This window comes from Alnus glutinosa, chromosome 11, assembly GCF_958979055.1.
Source record: "Alnus glutinosa chromosome 11, dhAlnGlut1.1, whole genome shotgun sequence".
Taxonomy (NCBI): domain Eukaryota; kingdom Viridiplantae; phylum Streptophyta; class Magnoliopsida; order Fagales; family Betulaceae; genus Alnus; species Alnus glutinosa.
The window spans coordinates 3,777,571-3,798,688 of NC_084896.1; the positions used below are offsets into that span (position 1 = coordinate 3,777,571).

Consider the following 21,118-nt stretch of genomic DNA (forward strand, 5'->3'; position numbering starts at 1 on the left):
GCGCCTCCCGGTGGCAGCCACCCCCTAACACTCATTTTCTTCTATTTTAAAAAAATAAAAAATATATTAAAAAAAATTTAGTTTTTATTTTTAAAAATAAAAAATGACATGTAGGAGGAGTATTATACGCATATTTCGACAAAATTGGCATTTTTTTTTAAAAAACTTTTTGATAATTTGAGAGGCTAGAGTCCAGTGTTAATAGTTCGTAGGGCTACTTGTAAAATGGAATAGTACCATCTTATTATTAATTTCAGCCATAAAAACAAAACTTATCACGTGAGCCAAAAAAACATGAGCTCTTTCACTTTTATAAAATGTAAAATGGTGAGTAAGTTTGTTAGGAATTGCATGTAATAGTACTTCAAATATGTTCCCTAATTATTGGTGGTATATATGCTTGACAAAACCTGTGAAGTACTCATGATATATATGTAGACCAATAGAGACTGTAAACATTTTCCCTAGTAATTGTTGGTATATAATATACGTTTTACAAAAGCTGTGAAGTAATAATCATAGACAATTAGGGAATGAGAAGGATCTAAACTTTTAATATTAATTGATGCAATTAATCACATAATTGTGGCTGGCCGCAAGCTGCTTCGAATGTTTTATCCTTGACATGGAATGTATATATATATACCCCAACAGGCAATGAATGACTTTGTAATTTTATTCTCTTTTTGGATCCGAGCCATGACTTCCGTGGCTACCAAGAAGTCACAACTCTCCTTCTGTCTCTTCTCATCACTGCTCCTGATTCTTCTAGCCACATTATCGTCCGCGGTCCAAGCCATCAAGGGCCATGGACTCTCATCACTCAGAGAAGCCACCGTGCAAGATATCCACCTCGCTTTCAAGCAAAACCGGCTCACTTCTAGGAGACTCGTTGAGTTCTACCTTAAACAAATCAGCAGACTGAACCCGGTCCTTAAGGGGGTCTTGGAGGTTAACCCAGACGTACTGTTTCAAGCTGATAAAGCTGACCACGAGCGTTATACTCATGCGCCTATCTCCCTCTCTCCGTTGCACGGCATCCCCATTTTGCTCAAAGATAACATTGCAACCAAGGATAAGCTGAACACCACCGCTGGTTCGTACGCGCTGCTCCGCTCAGTTGTGCCACGGGATTCGGGCGTGGCAGCCAAGTTGAGGAAAGCTGGGGCTATCATATTGGGAAAGGCCAGCTTGACCGAGTGGTCTGCTTTTAGGTCCAACAATGCACCCAATGGTTGGAACGGCAGAGGTGGGCAAGGGCAGGTGGGTCTAGAATATTAAGATTAATCTTGCATCTTTCGATTCTTTCAAGAAATCATGGCTGGGATGTTCTTTTCAACTTTATTTCATTGCAAAATTTCAACCAAGACATGAACATGAATACAAATTAGCGTATTATACATATATACGATCTGATTCTTTGCCTCAATGCATGCGCGCAGTCAAAACAATAAAAATATAAAGCTTGGTATCAGAACCTGCAAGAAACTAAGGCTATGATTTGTGAGGTGTGCAGAGTCCTTATACAATGGGAAATCCTTGTGGTTCTAGTAGTGGATCGGCAATATCAGTAGCAGCAAATATGGTAGCAGTGTCGGTGGGAACCGAGACTGATGGCTCTATTTTGTGTCCGTCCAGTAAAAACTTGGTGGTGGGCATCAAACCAACAGTCGGTCTCACAAGCCGAGCAGGTGTCGTACCAATATCCCCAAGACAGGACAGTGTGGGGTATGTTATCATGTACATAATTTTGTTTTTCACAAAATTAATACATAATATAGCAACCTTTAAATAGTGAAACTATTACAACGACCTTCAAGAAAATTAGTGCTAAGTCATCAATCCAGCGATTCGATCTTTTGGAAATACTCTTATAGAAATACATATATAATATTACGTACCTAATATGACTAGAACTGACTTATACTACTTAACGAGAAAACAACGACTAAGAATGAAATAAAGAGAATAATGACTACGTAGAAAGAACTAAAATAGTTACAACGAACTCTTAGCATATATTTATTTTTCCAAATCAAGAGAGAATGGCAACGTTTGAAATTGCACTATGTGATGTTCAAACAAAATTTACACCATTTGTAACTTCAATTTTCTATTGCCTTTTGAGCCTTAATTGATTGTGTATCGTTAGAGTAATACAGCTTTGGCTACAAATTATTTACAAATTTATGTGGCAATTGCCATGCAGGCCCATTTGTAGGACAGTATCGGATGCCGTTTATGTTCTTGATGTCATTGCAGGCATAGACTACAACGACAATGCAACAATTGAAACATCAAGGTACATTCCAAAAGGGGGCTATGCACAATTTCTTAAGGCTGATGGGCTCCGAGGAAAGAGACTGGGGATAGTGAGAGACTTCTACAATTACGGCAGTGATACCATTTTCAATCGAACTGTTGAGCAACATCTTGACACTTTAAGGTAACCAAACATGCTTAATTCCCGTATACAATGGACGTAGCTAGAGACAGGCTCATCAACCAAATGTATGTATGTTAGAGAACTCATACAAATACTTCGTGCAAATTTAGGCAACGAGGTGCAGTTTTGGTAGACAATCTGAAAATAGCCAATCTTGCTGAATACTATTCCTCGAGCAGTGAAAATACTGCATTGATAGCTGAGTTCAAAATAGCGTTGAATGCATATCTAAGTGAGCTAGTGTCTTCCCCAATTCGTTCCTTGGCTGATGCGATTGCATTCAACAAGGAAAACCCAAAATTGGTGAGTCTATATAATGAGCTAGCTTTTCACGTTCTCTGTATCTTGGCATTGTTCTGTGTATGTCCACATGTGATTGACATAACCAAGACTCAATGGTGACCAATGCAGGAGAGGATAGACGACTATGGGCAAGACATTTTTATACAAGCCCAAGCAACAAATGGGATTGGAAAGAAAGAGAAGGCTGCGTTGGCAAATTTAGCCAGACTGACTAGAGATGGTTTCCTCGAGTTGATGAAAAAGAAAAAGCTAGACGCCCTGGTGACTCCTGATTATGATGTTTCTACTATCCTTGCAGTTGGGGGCTTTCCAGGAATAATTGTTCCCGCAGGATTTGACTCTGCGGGGACACCATTCGGCATTTGCTTTGGAGGAGTAAAAGGTTCGGAGCCAAAACTAATTGAGATTGCATATGGCTTCGAGCAAGCCACAAAGATAAGGAAGCCTCCTAAAATTGAAGTTTAAGGCACTCTCTAAGTTGTATGAGAAGCTATATGTGTGCTACAAAAATAAGAGAAATATTAACCTTACCTTATGTTTATTTTAACCCCTTGAAAATATGAAAAAGAATAAATATATAGAAAAATTAAGCAAGTAAAAAAAAAAAAAAAAACCGGAGTAAGCAAAATCTTAATCCGGAAACGAATAGACCATTCTAATTGTATTATACTTGGAATAACCCAGTACGTGATTATTGGTGGTTTTCAATTCTCAAGTTATTAATTTTTTTTTTCTTTTTGATTTCTAATACAATTTATCAAAATTATAAAAGAAAAATAAGAGAGAGAGAGAGAGAGAGGACCCATCCTCTATACTCCAAAGGACCATGAGGCTTTGAAAAAAGATTGTGAGAATCTGATCTAAATTTTTTAATTCTACTTAATATTAAGATAGTTTGTAAACGAAATTAAGCGAGCTAATCTATCTTGGATCAATGGCGGAGGGTGGGGGCTTGGAGTGGCATGACTCCCCCCCCCTCCCCATGGTTTTTATGTAACAATAAGGATTAGTTAAGTTGTAATTAGAATTTAGTTAGCATTCAATGAGCATCTTTATAATTTACCAACTCAGTGTGAACAATTGATTCACCTTATGTACGTGTGATTAATTCTTTGAGATGTCACATTTCCTTCACTCAAATTGCTGATATAAGGAACCAACATAGAAGTTAATTAGTACCTCATGAGCCGCGTTATAATCAACTCAATCAATTGCGGGCAATTCATTCACCTAGTGAGGGACTTAACTCTTTGGAGTATCATAATGTCCTCCACACAAATTCTTAACATTCTCGTTAGGACTCATGGCCTATGTCATGCTGTTTTTCAACGCTACATTGTGTCATTAAGTTACTCTGGTATCATTTATAATAACTCAAGTAGTAGCGAAGCCACATGGAGACCAGTGGACCATGACCCCAACAAAAGTTTTTTAAAAAAGATAATATATATATATATATATATTTTAAGGAGATGGCCCCTAAGCAATTTTTTTTCTTCCTATTTTTATGTGAGACATAAATATATTTTAGATGAATAAGTAAGCATGTTATTAACAACTAAACCACTAAAACAGTGTTACACAATTACAAACTCAACAAAACAAAACAGCCAACTGGCAAAAACAACAACTACAGCTAAGCTATCAACAACAACTCACAGCAACAGCAAAACAAACTGCAACCAAACAATAACAGGCTAAAACAATTGACTAGATTTAGTTCAAAACAAAGTCATCTAAATTCGAAAGCTGACAAATCAGAACATTTTCTCTAGTCTTCTTGAAAGAACCTTTCCCAGAAATTCGGGTTCTAACTTCCCAAAAAATCCTCTTAAAAATCTGCTCCTCAGTACTAGGAACAGCACAAAACTGAATAGCATTCCTAGCTTTCCATAAACCTTATACAGCAGATCCAAAAACCAACCTACACAGAACCCTCAACACGGTTTTCTTCTTCCAATTTCTACAACCCTCTAGCAACAGAATTTGCTAGTCAAGCAAACAAGGCACACCAGGACACCCCTGCAAACAAGACTTTCAAATTCTCGAGCTGAAACTACACTAAAAAAAAGAGATGATTTCTACTTTCAATAATATAATGACAGAACCCACAAAGAGGGTTTCCATTAAAACCCCAAACAAGATGGCGATCACTTGTTGTTAACCGGTTTTGTACTGCCAACCAAAGAATAAAGGCATGTTTTGGAATAGCACAAGGAAACCAGATGAAATGCCACCATTCAACTTCAGCTTTCTTATCTCTCAAGAAATTCCAAGTTTCAGAACTCACAAAAGAACCCTTCCCAGCAACCTTCCACACTGGATTATCAACAGGGCCCAAAGGAATTTCTGGTAGGTGACTTTGAATATCAACCAAATCCTCAGACCTGGCCGGCTTCTAGCACCAAATCCCATTACTCAAAACAGAAAAAAGTTTAGAGTTTAGCTTACTACTAGCATCATAAACAACCTGAAAACCATACATCTCAATCAACATACCACAAGGATGCCAATTATCAAACCACAAATGAATATTCTAACCATCTCCAACTTCAAAAGAAATAAAGTTTTTAGCAACATTCCGAAGTTTGAATAGCCTTCTCCAACACCAAGAACAATCCTGAGGAATGTTCACACTCCAGAAACTCTTACCTTTGAACAAGTACACTTTAATTCAAGCAACCCATATGGGACCAGCACAAGCAAATAAGTTCCAGATATGCCTCAAAATGGAAGTTCTATTCTAAACTTCTAAATTTTTCAAGCCAAGACCCCCCTCTTTCTTAGGAAAACAAACATCACTCCAAGCTACTTTAGCTTTAGCAGAATCATTATATTTCTCATTCCACAAAAACCGATTAAACCTTTGGCTAATATCCCTAATAATCTTCTTTGGAAGGATGAAAATCCTTGACCAAAAGACCTGAAGACTATAGAGAACTGAGGATAACAACTGAAGTCTTCCAGCAAAAGAAAGGTTCTTTGACGTCCACGAACCTATACAGCCTGAAATTCTATCAATCAGGGCCTTACAATCAGAGGTAGACAGCTCCGTAGAGATCAAAGGTACTCCTAAGTATTTGATAGGAAAATGACCCTCCTTCATCTGTAATTTATCCAACAAAGAGAACTTCAAACCAAAAGAGACACCTAAACAAAAAAAAAAAAAAAAAAAAAAAAAATTCTTTTGGCCGGGTTGGCTTTTAGACCAGATAATTGCTCAAACTCCAAAAGAGCAGCTTGAATAATAGAAATAGATGACATATCAGCCATAGAAAAAATGAGGTGGTCATCTACAAAGCATAGATGGGTCAACTTCAATTTAGAGCAACGAAAATGGAATTTAAAACCAGAACTAGCAAAGGTGTGTTCCTTCAAAATCTGAAATAGCACTTCCATGGTATGTAACACAGAATTAGTCTTTTTTACTTTTGTTTTAGACAAAAGCAAGAGGACACAAGCTTGCTTTCAAGTCTTCTAACTTTTGCATAGGAAGGGTGATTGTGTCACCAGTTTATAGGTAGTATAAGTGGCATGACACTTGCTTGCTTTCAAGTCTTATTTTGTTAGCTACAACTATACATTGTTACAATTAGTAGGTAGATAGCTGACATTTTCAAAACGAAAAGAAGCCAGTAGGGTATGTTAACTCTGTTTTTTCTTCTTTTTTCTGCAAGCTCTGTTTTATTCCAATATTACTCGCACTACAACTACAAAATTGAAAGTTTGAAACTCTAAATCACTTCAATTTCCAATTTTTCATTGTCTTTTTCTATACATTTTTTTTTTTTTTTTTCTAAAGGTCGTTTAACTTTGTAATGAAATTTGTTTCTAAAGGTCGTTTAACTTTTTCTACACTTGCGTCCAAAGGAAAACATCTGTTCGAAGAAAATTTGTCGGTGGTTGTTTTGTCGTAAAACATGAATTATGGTCACGACACAAAAGTTGCTTCCTCCTTTGCGTACGTGTGATGAATGTAATGGCGGACCATTCTTTTATTTTCTTTTTATTTTGTAAATTTAAGATAAATTATCATTAAATTTTAATTTAATAGTAATTTTTTATTTTTAAATTTATTATTAAATTTAGGATACATTATTATAAAATTTTAATTTAATAATAATTTTAAAAAGAACATTATATGTATCTTTATAGACTAAACAATGTTCCATGAAAAAGACAAAACAATGTTCTACTCCATGAAGTTATTTAAACTAATATTCCATTAGTATCATGAGTTCAGACTGAATAAAATTGTTGAATATTTCCTTTTTAGTCACTGTAGTAGGAAACAAATTATATAATTCTCATTGTACTTGAGTTTTTAATATGGCGGCAAGGAGGGGCGGAGCCACACTTTGGCTTGGGGCCCGAATCCCCCCCACCCCCCCGAGCCAAAGGTTTCCCAAAAAATAAAAAAATAAATAAATAATCTAAAACAATAAATAAATGATAAACTATTTTTCAAAATTTTTTTAGTTTTTACCCCCTAAATTATTATTATTTTTTTAATTTGGTCCCCCAAAGCCTAAAAGCTGGCTCCGCCCCTAGCAGCAGAATTGTGAGTGACATTTTGATATAATTATGTGGTTCCCTCTACATAGGTGAAGGCAATTACGAAGAAATTTATTATTTAAAAATAGAGTATAAAATAGTCATAAGCCTTACGTGCACGAAGATGCTTCCGAAGTTTCTAGAAGCTCAGCGGGGGGCAGCCAATCAGGCGAGTCAAGGTCGTCACCACTCTCAGACTTGGAGAAAGAGGTCTAGAGGAGGGCAGAGACCAGCCTATTCGGTGGCTGATGATTCCGTTTCAAATTTATCTTTGAAAATTTTTTCACCCATTCGAAGGGTGTGTATAATGAAGCATCTGAAGCTTATGGCAAATTTTGTTGGTTAAACCTTAAGGAGGAAGCTAGGGGGATCTCTACTGAAGTTGTATGTCATCCCATCAGCCCCCTCCAAATGGTGTTATAAAAGTTAATTGGGATGCTTCTTTGAATGTGAAAGATAGGTACGTTGGTATTGGGGTAGTGGCCTGGGATCATCATGGGAATTTTATGGGTGCAAGGGCCATCACCAAAACTGTTGTGGGCTCCCCGAAAGTAGCTGAAGCAATGGCTGCCCTTGAAGCGGTTTTATTTTGTAAAGAGGCTGGTTTTTTTAATGTCATTTTAGAAGGAAATGCCAAACAAGTGGTCAATGATTTTAATGCTGGGAGGACAGACTTGTGGGCAGCTGAATTATTTGTGGAAGACATTCAGTCGGAGCTTAAAGGTCTAATGTATGTTAATGTGGTTTATGTAGGAAGGGATTCTAATAATGTAGCCTATGTCCTGACTAAAGAGGCTTCAGCCAAGATTCTAAACATTGTTTGACTGGAAATAGTCAAATTTTCTTGTGTATGTTCTAAATAGGGACCGGTTGTGTCCCCAAATTCCAGTTTTGGGATCATTTTTTTGATCAATGAAGGCACTTCTACTTTGTTCAAAAAAAAAAATCTCACTCTTAGACCTAATAAAGAAAATAATTTTTCTTTTAAATGATTCTCTAATCTGAACACATAAAGAGAGTATGAGTAAAAAAAAACACACACACACACTAAAATATCTTAAAGATATGTTATTTGCATAACTCTTATACAATAATTAAACAACAATACTAATATGTTTAATATATTTTTTTTAAAAAAAAAAAGAAAAGTACTAAATACATCAACAATATTGTACAATTATTATTCAGCTAACATATCTCAATATCTTATTGTGCATCAGCTCAAACTTTCTATTTTTTGATTTTTTTTCTCTATTTTTCCTTCTTCTTAAAGAATCATATTTATACTAAGACGTAAAAAAAAAAAAAAAAAATTTAATAAAGGGATATACAGTTACACAATTATTGGATATTGAGGGCAACACTAATAAAGAAAGTGGAACATCTTTCCACGCTGTAAAAATTTGCTGGGGTTTCAAACAACCTTTATTGGGTAGCCCTTTAGAGCGTTCAACGATATTGGAGGAAATGATTACATTTCGAATAATGGTGCACAATAAGACTATGTTTCTCTATAATTGTTTGTTTAAATTTTAAAAAAAATTATTACAGGTTAAATAGTACATAATTGAATTTAGGCAAATAATTATAGATGATCCTAATTCTATTATGTGTTATGCAACATGTAATCATTTCCTACACAATACACTGATACAACATTAGTATAAATATAACCTAAACCAAATAAGTTGTAATTATTTTTATATTGTTTTAGTTCGTATTGGATTTGTTGCTAAGAAACTCACCCTTTTCTTATTCATTTTTTTTGAAAAAAGTATTATTATTCCAACTGATGAAGATTCTCGGTAGGGGAAATTCGTGTTTGGGTTAAAGCTATATAAACTAACTGTAATTCGACTCAATTGGGGTATATATATATATACCCCAACAGGCAATGACTTCGTAATTTTATTTTCTCTTTTTGGATCGGAGCCATTACTTCCATGGCTACCAAGAAGTCACAACTCTGCTTCTCTCTCTTCTCATCCCTGCTCCTGATTCTCCTAGCCACATTATCGTCCGGGGTCCAAGCCATCAAGGGCCATGGACTCTCATCGCACAGAGAAGCCACCGTGCAAGATATCCACCTCGCTTTCAAGCAAAACCGGCTGACTTCCAGGAGGCTCGTTGAGTTCTACCTTAAACAAATCAGCAGACTGAACCTGGTCCTTAAGGGGGTCTTGGAGGTGAACCCAGACGCACTGTTTCAAGCTGATAAAGCTGACCACGAGCGTTATACTCATGCGCCTATCTCACTCTCTCCGTTGCACGGCATCCCCATTTTGCTCAAAGACAACATTGCAACCAAGGATAAGCTGAACACCACCGCTGGTTCGTACGCACTGCTCCGCTCAGTTGTGCCACGGGATTCGGGCGTCGCAACCAAGTTGAGGAAAGCCGGGGCTATCATATTGGGGAAGGCCAGCTTGAGCGAGTGGTCTCATTTTAGGTCCAACAATGCACCCAGTGGTTGGAGTGGCAGAGGTGGGCAAGGAAAGGTGGGTCTAGAATATTAAGATTAATCTTGAGTTGCTTTCGATTCATTGCAAAATTTCAACCAAGACACATGAATACAAATTAGCGTTTTATACATATGATCCGAATTTTTGCCTCAATGCGCAGTCAAAACAGTAAAAATATAAAGCTAATTGGTATCAGAACTTGCAAGATACTAAGATTGTGATTTGTGAGGTGTGCAGAGTCCTTATACAATGGGAGATCCTTGCGGGTCTAGTAGTGGATCGGCAATATCAGTAGCGGCAAATATGGCAGCAATGTCGGTGGGAACCGAGACTGATGGCTCTATCTTGTGTCCATCCAGTAGAAACTTGGTGGTGGGCATCAAACCAACGGTCGGTCTCACTAGCCGAGCAGGTGTCATACCAATCTCCCCAAGACAGGACAGCGTGGGGTATGTTATCATGTACATAATTTTGTTTTTCACAAAATTCATACATAATATAGCAACCTTTAAATAGAGAAACTATTACAACGTCATGGAAAAAATTAGTATTGTATCATCAATCAAGTGACTCTTTTAAAAATACTTTTATAGAAATACATACATAATATTATGTACCTAATATGACTAGATCTGACTTATACTACTTAACGTGAAAACGGCGACTAACAATGAAATAAAGAGAATAATGATTACTTGGAAAAAAATCAAATAGTTACTACGAACACTTAGCAGATATTTATTTTTCCAAATCAAGAGAGGATTGAAACATTTGAAATTGCGCTATGTGATGTTCAAACAAATTAAAATTTACACCATTTGTAACTTCAATTTTCTATTGCCTTTTGAGCCTTAATTGATCGTGTATGGTTAGAGTAATGCAGCTTTGGCTACAAATTATTTACAAATTTATGTGGCAATTGCCATGCAGGCCCATTTGTAGGACAGTATCGGATGCCGTTTATGTTCTTGATGTCATTGCAGGCATAGACTACAACGACAATGCAACAATTGAAACATCAAGGTACATTCCAAAAGGGGGCTATGCACAATTTCTTAAGGCTGATGGGCTCCGAGGAAAGAGACTGGGGATAGTGAGAGACTTCTACAATTACGGCAATGATGCCATTTTGAATCGAACTGTTGAGCAACATCTTGACACTTAAAGGTAACCAAACATGCTTAATTCCCGTATCCAATGTACGTATGTATGTTAGAGAACTCATACAAATACTTCGTGCAAATTTAGGCAACGAGGTGCAGTTTTGGTAGACAATCTGAAAATAGCCAATCTTGCTCAATACTATTCTTCGAGCAGTGAAGATACTGCATTGCTGGCTGAGTTCAAAATATCCTTGAATGAATATCTAAGTGAGCTAGTGTCTTCCCCAATTCGTTCCTTGGCTGATGCGATTGCCTTCAACAAGAAAAACCCAAAATTGGTGAGTCTATATAATGAGCTTCATGTTCTCTGTATCTTGGCATTGTTCTGTGTACGTCCACATGTGATTGACATAACCAAGACTCAATGGTGACCAATGCAGGAGAGGATAGACGACTATGGGCAAGACCTTTTCATACAAGCCCAGGCAACAAATGGGATTGGAAAGAAAGAGAAGGCTGCGTTGGCAAATTTAGCCAGACTGACTAGAGATGGTTTCCTCAAGTTGATGAAAAAGAAAAAGCTAGACGCCTTGGTAACTCCTACTAATTTGGTTTATCCTATCCTTGCAGTTGGGGGTTTTCCAGGAATAATTGTTCCCGCAGGATTTGACTATGAGGGGACACCATTCGGCATTTGCTTTGGAGGAGTAAAAGGTTCGGAGCCAAAGCTAATTGAGATTGCATATGGCTTTGAGCAAGCCACAAAGATAAGGAAGCCTCCTAAAATTGAAGTTTAAGGCACTCTCTAAGTTTTATGAGAAGCTATATGTGTGCTACAAAAATAAGAAAAATATGAACCTTACCTTATGTATATTTTAACCCCTTGAAAATATGAAAAAGAATAAATATATAGACCATTCTAATTGTATTATACTTGCAAGAACCCAGCACGTGATTAGTGGTCGTTTTCAATTCTCAAGTTAATAATTTTTTTTTTCTTTTTGATTTATAACACAATTTATCAAAAATTATAAAGGAAAAGAGAGAGAGAGAGAGAGAGGGGACCTATCCTCCATAATACAAAGGACTATAAGGCTTTGAAAAAAGATTGTGAGAATGTGATCTAAATTTGTTAATTCTGGCTTGGAGAGGCATGGACTCCCCCCCGGCTCAAGGTTTTTATGTAAAAATTTAAAAAAAGTGCCAAGGATTGGTTAAGTTGTAATTAGAATTTAGTTAGCACTCAATGAACACCTTTATAATTCAGTAACTCAATGTGGACATTCATTCACCTAATGTGGGATTAATTCTTTGAGATGTCACATCTCTTTCACTCAAATTCCTGATATAAGGAACCAATGTAGAAGTTAATTAGTACCTCATGAGCAGCGTTATAATCAACTCGATCAATTAATGTGGGCAATTTATTCACCTAAGAAGGACCAACTCTTTGGGGTATCACAATGCCCTTCACACAAATCCCTAACATCCTCTCTAAGACTCAAGGCCTATGTCACGTTGTGCTTCACCACCACATAGTGTTATTAGCTTACTATGATGTCATTTGTAATAACTCAAGTAATAGCCGAGCCACATGAAAACTAGTGGGCCATGACCCCAACAAAAGTTTATATAAATATGCAATTCATTAAGAAATTGTTTAATAAGTAACCAAGACACATGAATTTTTGCCATATTTAACCTTAGCGAGTTAATTTAATATTGGGTTCGAAATTGCTAGTCTCAATATTGCGTGTCGAGTTCGAATTGTGTCGTGTTGAAGTATGTATATAAGACAATATAGATTTTTCTAAACCCAACTCATTTAATTAAATGAGTTAGATTCTTTAATCTTAACTCACTAATAACTGCCATCTGCAATTATTGCAGTCTTCTTGGTTAAGGCCGCCGGGGGGGTGGATAAAACTCAATTGGGATGCTGCAACGGATCAACAAAATGGTCGTATGGGTGTGGGCCTGGTTGCTTGTGATTCCCAGGGACAAGTGCAGGTTTTGTTGTGTCACACTATGGCTTATCTCGCAGATCCTACTGTAGCTGAGGCGTTTGTGGCTAGGCAAGGTGTTGAGTTGTGCAACTCTATGGGTTTTAACGCTCTTACTTTTTAGGGGGATTCCCAAACGATTGTCCAAGCTCTTTTAGTTGACAGAGCCCATCCGAGTTCTTTTGATAGTATTGTTGCGAACACCCGACTGTTGCTGTCATCATTCCCTCAGTGGCAGGTCCGGTTTGTTCGTAGAACAGGGAATGAAGTTGCTCACCAACTAGCTAAAATAGCTATAAAGCAGAAGGTTTCTCATGTCTAGGAATAGTCTATTCCGGGCTCTATTTTGGATGCTGTTTGTAAGGATCTAGAATCCTCTTTATAATTATTTTATAAAAGTCTAGGTCGACTTCAAAAAAAAAAAAAAACCTTACTAATTTTACATTAAATACGTGTCAGATTCATATACCGTGTAAAAAATTGAGGCCTAAAATTTCCCATTTAATAATTGTAATATGAAACCAATTGATGATATTCAGATATTATAGATTCCCATTCGAATAGACGAATACATGTGTTCTCAAAGTAGTGGTCACGAAAGTGTGGACCAGAGAGGGTGCCAACTGCCAAGGTCCCAACGTCGAAAGAGACTGTAAACATTTTCCCTAGTAATTGGTGGTATATAATATACGTTTGACGAAAGCTGTGAAGTAATAATCATAGACAATTAGGGAATGAGAACGACCTAAACTTTTAATATTAATTGATGCAATTAATCACATAATTGTGGCCGGCCACAAGCTGCTTCGAATGTTTGTATCCTTGACATGCAATGTACATATGTGTATATATATATATATGTATATATACCCCAACAGGCAATGACTTTGTAATTTTATTGTCTCTTTTTGGATCCGAGCCATGACTTCCATGGCTACCAAGAAGTCACAACTCTCCTTCTCTCTCTTCTCATCCCTGCTCCTGATTCTTCTAGCCACATTATCGTCAGGGGTCCAAGCCATCAAGGGCCATGGACTCTCATCACTCAGAGAAGCCACCGTGCAAGATATCCACCTCGCTTTCAAGCAAAACCGGCTCACTTCTAGGAGACTCGTTGAGTTCTACCTTAAACAAATCAGCAGACTGAACCCGGTCCTTAAGGGGGTCTTGGAGGTGAACCCAGACGTACTGTTTCAAGCTGATAAAGCTGACCACGAGCGTTATACTCATGCGCCTATCTCACTCTCTCCGTTGCACGGCATCCCCATTTTGCTCAAAGATAACATTGCAACCAAGGATAAGCTGAACACCACCGCTGGTTCGTACGCTCTGCTCCGCTCAGTTGTGCCACGGGATTCGGGCGTCGCAACCAAGTTGAGGAAAGCCGGGGCTATTATATTGGGAAAGGCCAGCTTGAGGGAGTGGTCTGGTTTTAGGTCCTACAATGCACCCGGTGGTTGGAGCGGCAGAGGTGGGCAAGGGCAGGTGGGTCTAGAAAATTAAGATTAATCTTGAGTTACTTTCGATTCATTGCAAAATTTCAACCAAGACACATGAATACAAATTAGCGTTTTATACATATGATCCGAATTTTTGCCTCAACAGAACTTCCAAGAAACTAAGACTGATTAATTTGTGAGGTGTGCAGAGTCCTTATACAATGGGAGATCCTTGCGGGTCTAGTAGTGGATCGGCAATATCAGTAGCGGCAAATATGGCAGCAGTGTCGGTGGGAACCGAGACTGATGGCTCTATTTTGTGTCCGTCCAGTAGAAACTTGGTGGTAGGCATCAAAACAACGGTCGGTCTCACTAGTCGAGCAGGTGTCATACCAATCTCGCCAAGGCAGGACAGTGTGGGGTATGTTATGATAATGTACATAATATTGTTTTTCACAAAAGTTAGTCTTCGTCCAAAGTTTTGGAATTGAGCTATGTGACGTTTTTACACCATTTGTGACTTCAATTTTAGTGTACTACGGTTTTTCCTAACGTGACAGTTTATGTGATATTTACTACAAATGCAGGCCCATTTGTAGGACAGTATCAGATGCCGTTTATGTTCTTGATGTCATTGCAGGCACAGACTACAACGACAATGCAACAATTGAAACATCAAGGTACATTCCAAAAGGGGGCTATGCACAATTTCTTAAGGCTGATGGGCTCCGAGGAAAAAGACTGGGGATAGTGAGAGACGTCTTCTACGATTTCGGCAATGATACCATTTTGAATCGAACTGTTGAGCAACATCTTGACACTTTAAGGTAACCAAACATGCTTAATTCCCGTATGCAATGTACGTAGCTAGAGACAGGCTCATCTACCAAATGTATATATGTTAGAGAACTCATACAAATACTTCGTGCAAATTTAGGCTACGAGGTGCAGTTTTGGTAGACAATCTGAAAATAGCCAATCTTGCTGAATACTATTCTTCGAGCAGTGAAATTACCGCATTGCTGGCTGAGTTCAAAATAGCCCTGAATGAATATCTAAGTGAGCTAGTGTCTTCCCCAATTCGTTCCTTGGCTGATGCGATTGCCTTCAACAAGAAAAACCCAAAATTGGTGAGCCTACGTAATGAGCTTCATGTTCTCTGTATCTTGGCATTGTTCTGTGTAGGTCCACATGTGATTGACATAACCAAGACTCGATCAATGGTGACCAATGCAGGAGAGGATAGACGACTATGGGCAAGACATTTTTATACAAGCCCAGGCAACAAATGGGATTGGAAAGAAAGAGAAGGCTGCGTTGGCAAATTTAGCCAGACTGACTAGAGATGGTTTCCTCGAGTTGATGAAAAAGAAAAAGCTAGACGCCTTGGTGACTCCTGATTCTGATGTTTCTACTATCCTTGCAGTTGGGGGTTTTCCGGGAATAATTGTTCCCGCAGGATTTCACTCTGAGGGGACACCATTCGGCATTTGCTTTGGAGGTGTAAAAGGTTCGGAGCCAAAGCTAATTGAGATTGCATATGGCTTTGAGCAAGCCACAAAGATAAGGAAGCCTCCTAAAATTGAAGTTCAAGGCACTCTCTGAGTTTTATGAGAAGCTAGATGTGTGCTGCAAAAATAAGAATAATATTAACCTTACCTTGTGAGAATGAGATCTAAATTTGTTAATTCTGGCTTGGAGGGGCATGAACCACCCCCCCCCCCCCCCCCCCCCCTGCGCAAGGTTTTTATGTAACAATTTAGAAAAAGTGCCAAGGATTAGTTATGTTGTAATTAGAATTTAGTTAGCACTCAATGAATACCTTAATAATTTAGTAATTTAATGTGTACAATTCATTCACCTAATGTGGGATTAACTCTTTGAGATGTCACATCTCTTTCACTCAAATTCTTGATATAAGGAACCAATGTAGAAGTTAATTAGTACCTCATGAGTTGCGTTAGAATCAACTCAATCAATGCGGGCATTTCATTCACCTAGGAGGGACTAACTCTTTGGGGTATCACAATGTCCTTTAAACAAATCCTTAACATCTTCGTTAAGACTCAAGGACTATGTCATGTTGTGCTTCACCACCACTTAGCGTTATTAGCTTATTATGATATCATTTGTAATAACTCAAGTAAGAGCAGAGCCACATGAAGACTAGTGGGCCATGACCCCAACAAAGGTTTTTTTTTTTTTTTTTTTTTTTTTTTTTTTTTTAATATATATATATATATATATATATATTTGCAATTCATTAAGAAATTGTTTAAACTCACAACTATTTTTAAGGAGATGGCCCCTTAAGCAAATTTTTTTCTTCCTATTTTTATGTGAGACAGAATTAGTCTTTTTTACTTTTGTTTTGACAAAAGCAAGAGGACACAAGCTTGCTTTCAAGTCTTTTAAGTTTTGCATAGGAAGGGTGATTGTGTCACGAGTTTATAGGTAGTATAAGTGGCATGACGCTTGCTTTCAAGTCTTATTTTGTTTGCTACAACTATACATTGTTACAATTAGTAGGTAGAGAGCTGACATTTTCAAAACAAAAAGAAGCCAATAGGGTATGTTAACTCTGTTTTTTCTTCTTTTTTTCTGCAAACTCTGTTTTATTTCAATACTACTCGCACTGCAACTACAAAAATCACTTCAATTTCCAATTTTTCAGTGTCTTTTTCTACACTTTTTTTTCTGTTTGTTTCTAAAGGTCGTTTAACTCTATGTACAGGCTACTCTTCAGTTTATCTTTTTCTTTACTTAGTTCTTTATTTTGTTCTATTTTAATTGTGTTTATAATATATTTCGTATACATTAGAACAGAGTATAAAAAAAGAACAAACAATATTATTTTTCATTACATTTTTGTTCGGTCCCCCCAAAAATGAATTCATGGCTCTACCTTGGACTTGGAAAAAGTACTAGCCACATCTGTATTATCACTCTAAAAAGACAAGTCAAATTGTAATTAGAGCTCCTTATAATCAATTATACAACCTAATTTCACAAGTAAGAAATTAATTAATATTAGACTTATTTAGCACTAATGATCACCTTTATATATTACCAACTCAAGATGAGTAATTCATCCACCGATTGTGAGATTAACTCTTTGGGGTGTCAGATTTTAACACTGTTGCCTTTGTATATGATCCCCTTGATTTTTACATGCCCTAATCTTTTCACGTCTTATCATTTTTGTTAGCTCCTTATAGTTCAAAGATAATCGCAATCCTCTCCCATATCATATCTTTCTTTTTTAAGTTAAGGGATTCAGATTTTCACTACCCACATAATATATACATAGGGGGTTATACTATGTGCATTCATATTCTCATTAATTTATTGTCTGAATTGTTAATAATTTGGACAATTTTTCTAAAGGATCCACATGTCTATAAGATAGACTGATAACTCAAAATTTAGTTGGACAAATAAACTATATTTTAACTTTCTAACATTTACTACTTAAATTACTAATCTCCTGAAAAACAAATTTGTTAAAAATATGTATCCATGATATTCTTCGGATTTAGCTTAAAAGTGGCTAGTCGGTGGAGAAGTGGTAACATAGGTGAAGGCAAGTACGAAGAAATTTTGATGTAATTATGTGGTTCCCTCTATATAGGTGAAGGCAAGTACGAAGAAATTTATTATTTAAAAATAGAGTTTAAAATAGTGATAAAAAAAAAATTAAATAGCAAAACCTAATACACTTATCTCACTCTTAGACCTAATAAAGAAAATAATTCTTCTTTCAAAGAATTCTCTAATCCGAACACATAAAAAAGAGAATGAGTAAAAAAACACACACACACCCATATATCTTAAAGATATATTATTTGCACAATTCTTACACAATAATTGCACAATAATATTGATGTATCTAATATTTTTTTAAAAAAAATAAAAATGTGTTTTGCAATTGTTGTTCAACTAACTTATCTCAATATCTTATTGTGCAGTAGCTCAAACTTTCTATTTTTTGTTTTTTTTTTTTTCTCTCTATTTTTCCTTCTTCTTAGAACATCTCTAATAAGAGAAGTTAAAATAACTATTGAAAAGGTACAAATATCTACTTTAACTATTCATTTTTCTAAACACACTCTAACAGTTCACTCTCTATTTTCTTTAAATATTGTTTTTTAATATTTTTCTTACTTTTTTTTTCATATCTCTCTCTCTCTCTCTCTCTCTCTCTCTCTCTCTCACATTCTCCGGACTCTCCCAATCCCACTGTTTTTCACCTGAAAATCGATCGAACTTCGCACTTGGTTTGCCAAAAATCACCCCGGCTGGATTCACGGTGATGACCCATCTTCGATCAACTCTTCTAGGTCACGGGTCCTCCAGTTCTCTCCTTTTTTGGCGATCTCCCTCTCTGTCCAATCTCTCTCTCTCTCTCTCTCTCTCTCTCTCTCTCTCTTTCTCACTCTCAATCTCCTTCTTTGATTCCTGTCCATCCCTCCTCGGTCTGTTATTGTTTGCCGTGTTTACATTGAGAAGAGAGATCGATTGAGGGAGAGGAATAAAATATTAATAAAAAAATGTAAGCAAATGAACAGTAAATAGGTAATATTGCCTATTTATTATTTATGTGTTAAGAAAAATAGCTAAATTGGCTATTTTGCTCGAGAAAAAAAAAAAAAAAGTTAATAATAGTCGAATTTAATTTTTTTTTAAATAAATAAGCAAGTATGCTGAAAATGCTATTCTCGAATCATATTTATACCAAGACGTAAAAAATTAAAAATAGATATTTTAATAAAGGGATATACTGTTACACAATTATTGGCTATTGAGGGGCCGAGGGCAACACTAAAGAAAATGGAACATCTTTCCACGCTGTAAAAATTTGCTGGGGTTTCAGACAACCTTTATTGGGCAGCCCTTTAAAGCGTTGTCCCGTCACCGATAGTAGAGGAAATGATTACATGTTGAATAATACAAAAAATATTATATTCTACGTAATAATTTATTCGAATTCTCTTAAAAAAAAAAATTATTACATGTTGAATAGTACGTAATTAAATTTAGACAAGTAATTATAAAGATTCTAAACATGTAATCATTTCCTACACAATACACTGATACAACACTAGTACAAATATAGTCTAAACCAAATAAGTTGTAATTATTTTTGCACGGTTTAATTTGTGTTGGATTTGTTGTCAGGAAACTAACCTTATTTTTATTTTTAAGATCATCTACTTTTTCTTCCTTTCGGAGCAAGAGTAGAAAAAAATCTTCCATTGTAACTATTTTCTTATTCAATTAAAAAAAAAAAGTACTATTATTCAAACCGATGAAGATTCTTTTGTTAGCAATTGTTTGTAGACTCATGATGTGTGTACACCTATACGGTGGTTGATTATGTATACCAAATTGGGTGATTTCTTATGAGCCATTAATGAAAAGCCTAAACTCTCTTAAAAAAGAAATGAAGATTCTTAGCAGTAGCAATTTGTGTTTGGGTTAAAGCAATATAAACTGACTATAATTCGACTCAATTGATTAAACAGGTTAGACCTTTTAACCTTAACGAATTAATTTAATATTGGGTTCGAAATTGCTAAGCTCAATATTACGTGTCGGGTTCGAATTGTGTCGTGTTGAAGCATGTATATAAGACAATATAGATTTTTCTAAACCCAACTCATTTAATTAAATGAGTTAGATTCTTTAATCTTAACTCATTAATAACTGCCCTCTGCAATTATTGCAGTCTTCTTGGTTAAAGCTGCCGGTGGGGTGGACAAAACTCAACTGGGATACTGCAACGGATCAACAAAATGGTCTTATGGGTGTGGGCCTGGTTGCTTATGATTCCCGGGAACAAGTGCGGGTTTTGTTGTGTCACACTATGGCTTATCTCACGGATCCTACTGTGGCTGAGGCATTTGTGGCTAGGCAAGGTGTTGTGTTGTGCAACTCTATGGGTTTTAACGCTATCATTTTTTAGAGGGACTCCCAAACGATTGTCCAAGCTCTTTTAGTTGGCAGAGCCCATCCGGGTTCTTTTGACAGTATTGTTGCGAACACCCGACTGTTGCTGTCGTCTTTCCCTCAGTGGCAAGCCCGGTTTGTTCGTAGAACAGGGAATAAAGCTACTCACCAACTAGCTAAAATGGCTGTATAGCAGAAAGTTTCTCATGTTTAGGTAAAGTCTATTCTTAGCTCTATTTCGGATGCTGTTTGTAAGGATCTAGAATCATCTTTATGATTATTTTATAAAAGTCTAGGTCAACTTAAGAAAAAAAACATCACTAATTTTACATTAAGTACGTGTCAGATTCCTATACCATGTAAAAAATTGAGGCCTAAAATTTCCCTTTTAATAATTGTACTATGAAACCAATTGATGATATTTATAGATTCCCATTCGAATACATGTGTTCTGATGTTCTCAAAGTAGTGGTCACGAAAGTGTGGACCAGAGAGGGTGCCAACTGCCAAGGTCCCAACGTCGAAAGAAAGTGAAACATCCTCGCCCGCTATGAACAATTGCTGCGCTGTGGTTTCACACTTTGTTTCCTTTCCAACGATAGTGGACGAAAAATGATAATATGTTGACAGGTACATTCTCAGAAATGAGTGCTAGTCTCCAAAGATGACAAGATATACGGCTATGTTTGTTAATTTTATTTTTATTTTTTTTCCTATTTTTATGTTTTGTTTTCAAAATATAAATATCAATAAACAACTTAAAATATAAAATACTTAAATTTATTTTTACTATTATCTCACGTCAAAAAATATTTTTTTAAACCCAAAATTAAAAACATCTTTCTTTTCTATTTAGAAC

At 36.4% G+C, this 21,118-nt stretch overlaps 3 protein-coding genes across 4 annotated transcripts; all 3 read left to right on the top strand.

The window, feature by feature from the left end:
- Positions 1-685: 685 nt before the first annotated feature.
- On the top strand, positions 686-3,290 carry LOC133882206 (probable amidase At4g34880). The gene is made up of 5 exons (XM_062321320.1): positions 686-1,263; positions 1,517-1,728; positions 2,210-2,446; positions 2,557-2,749; positions 2,858-3,290. Exons 1-5 carry the CDS (start codon positions 700-702, stop codon positions 3,212-3,214), a joined length of 1,563 nt encoding a protein of 520 aa, XP_062177304.1. The 5' UTR covers positions 686-699; the 3' UTR covers positions 3,215-3,290.
- Positions 3,291-9,209: 5,919 nt separating this feature from the next.
- Positions 9,210-11,799, top strand: LOC133882193 (probable amidase At4g34880). Of its 2 annotated transcripts, XM_062321307.1 has the most exons (5): positions 9,211-9,801; positions 10,003-10,214; positions 10,696-10,932; positions 11,014-11,206; positions 11,309-11,799. In XM_062321307.1, the coding sequence occupies exons 1-3, from the start codon at positions 9,247-9,249 to the stop codon at positions 10,928-10,930; spliced, it is 1,002 nt and encodes a 333-aa protein (XP_062177291.1). In that variant the 5' UTR covers positions 9,211-9,246; the 3' UTR covers positions 10,931-10,932; positions 11,014-11,206; positions 11,309-11,799. The 2 variants fall into 2 exon arrangements, with proteins under 2 accessions (XP_062177293.1, XP_062177291.1); XM_062321309.1 differs by lacking the exons at positions 11,014-11,206; positions 11,309-11,799 and having other exon boundaries at positions 9,210-9,801; positions 10,749-10,910.
- Positions 11,800-13,757: 1,958 nt separating this feature from the next.
- LOC133882106 (probable amidase At4g34880) lies at positions 13,758-16,027 on the top strand. Its single transcript, XM_062321209.1, has 5 exons — positions 13,758-14,356; positions 14,520-14,731; positions 14,898-15,137; positions 15,248-15,440; positions 15,547-16,027. Exons 1-5 carry the CDS (start codon positions 13,793-13,795, stop codon positions 15,913-15,915), a joined length of 1,578 nt encoding a protein of 525 aa, XP_062177193.1. The 5' UTR covers positions 13,758-13,792; the 3' UTR covers positions 15,916-16,027.
- The last annotated feature ends 5,091 nt before the right edge of the window (positions 16,028-21,118 follow it).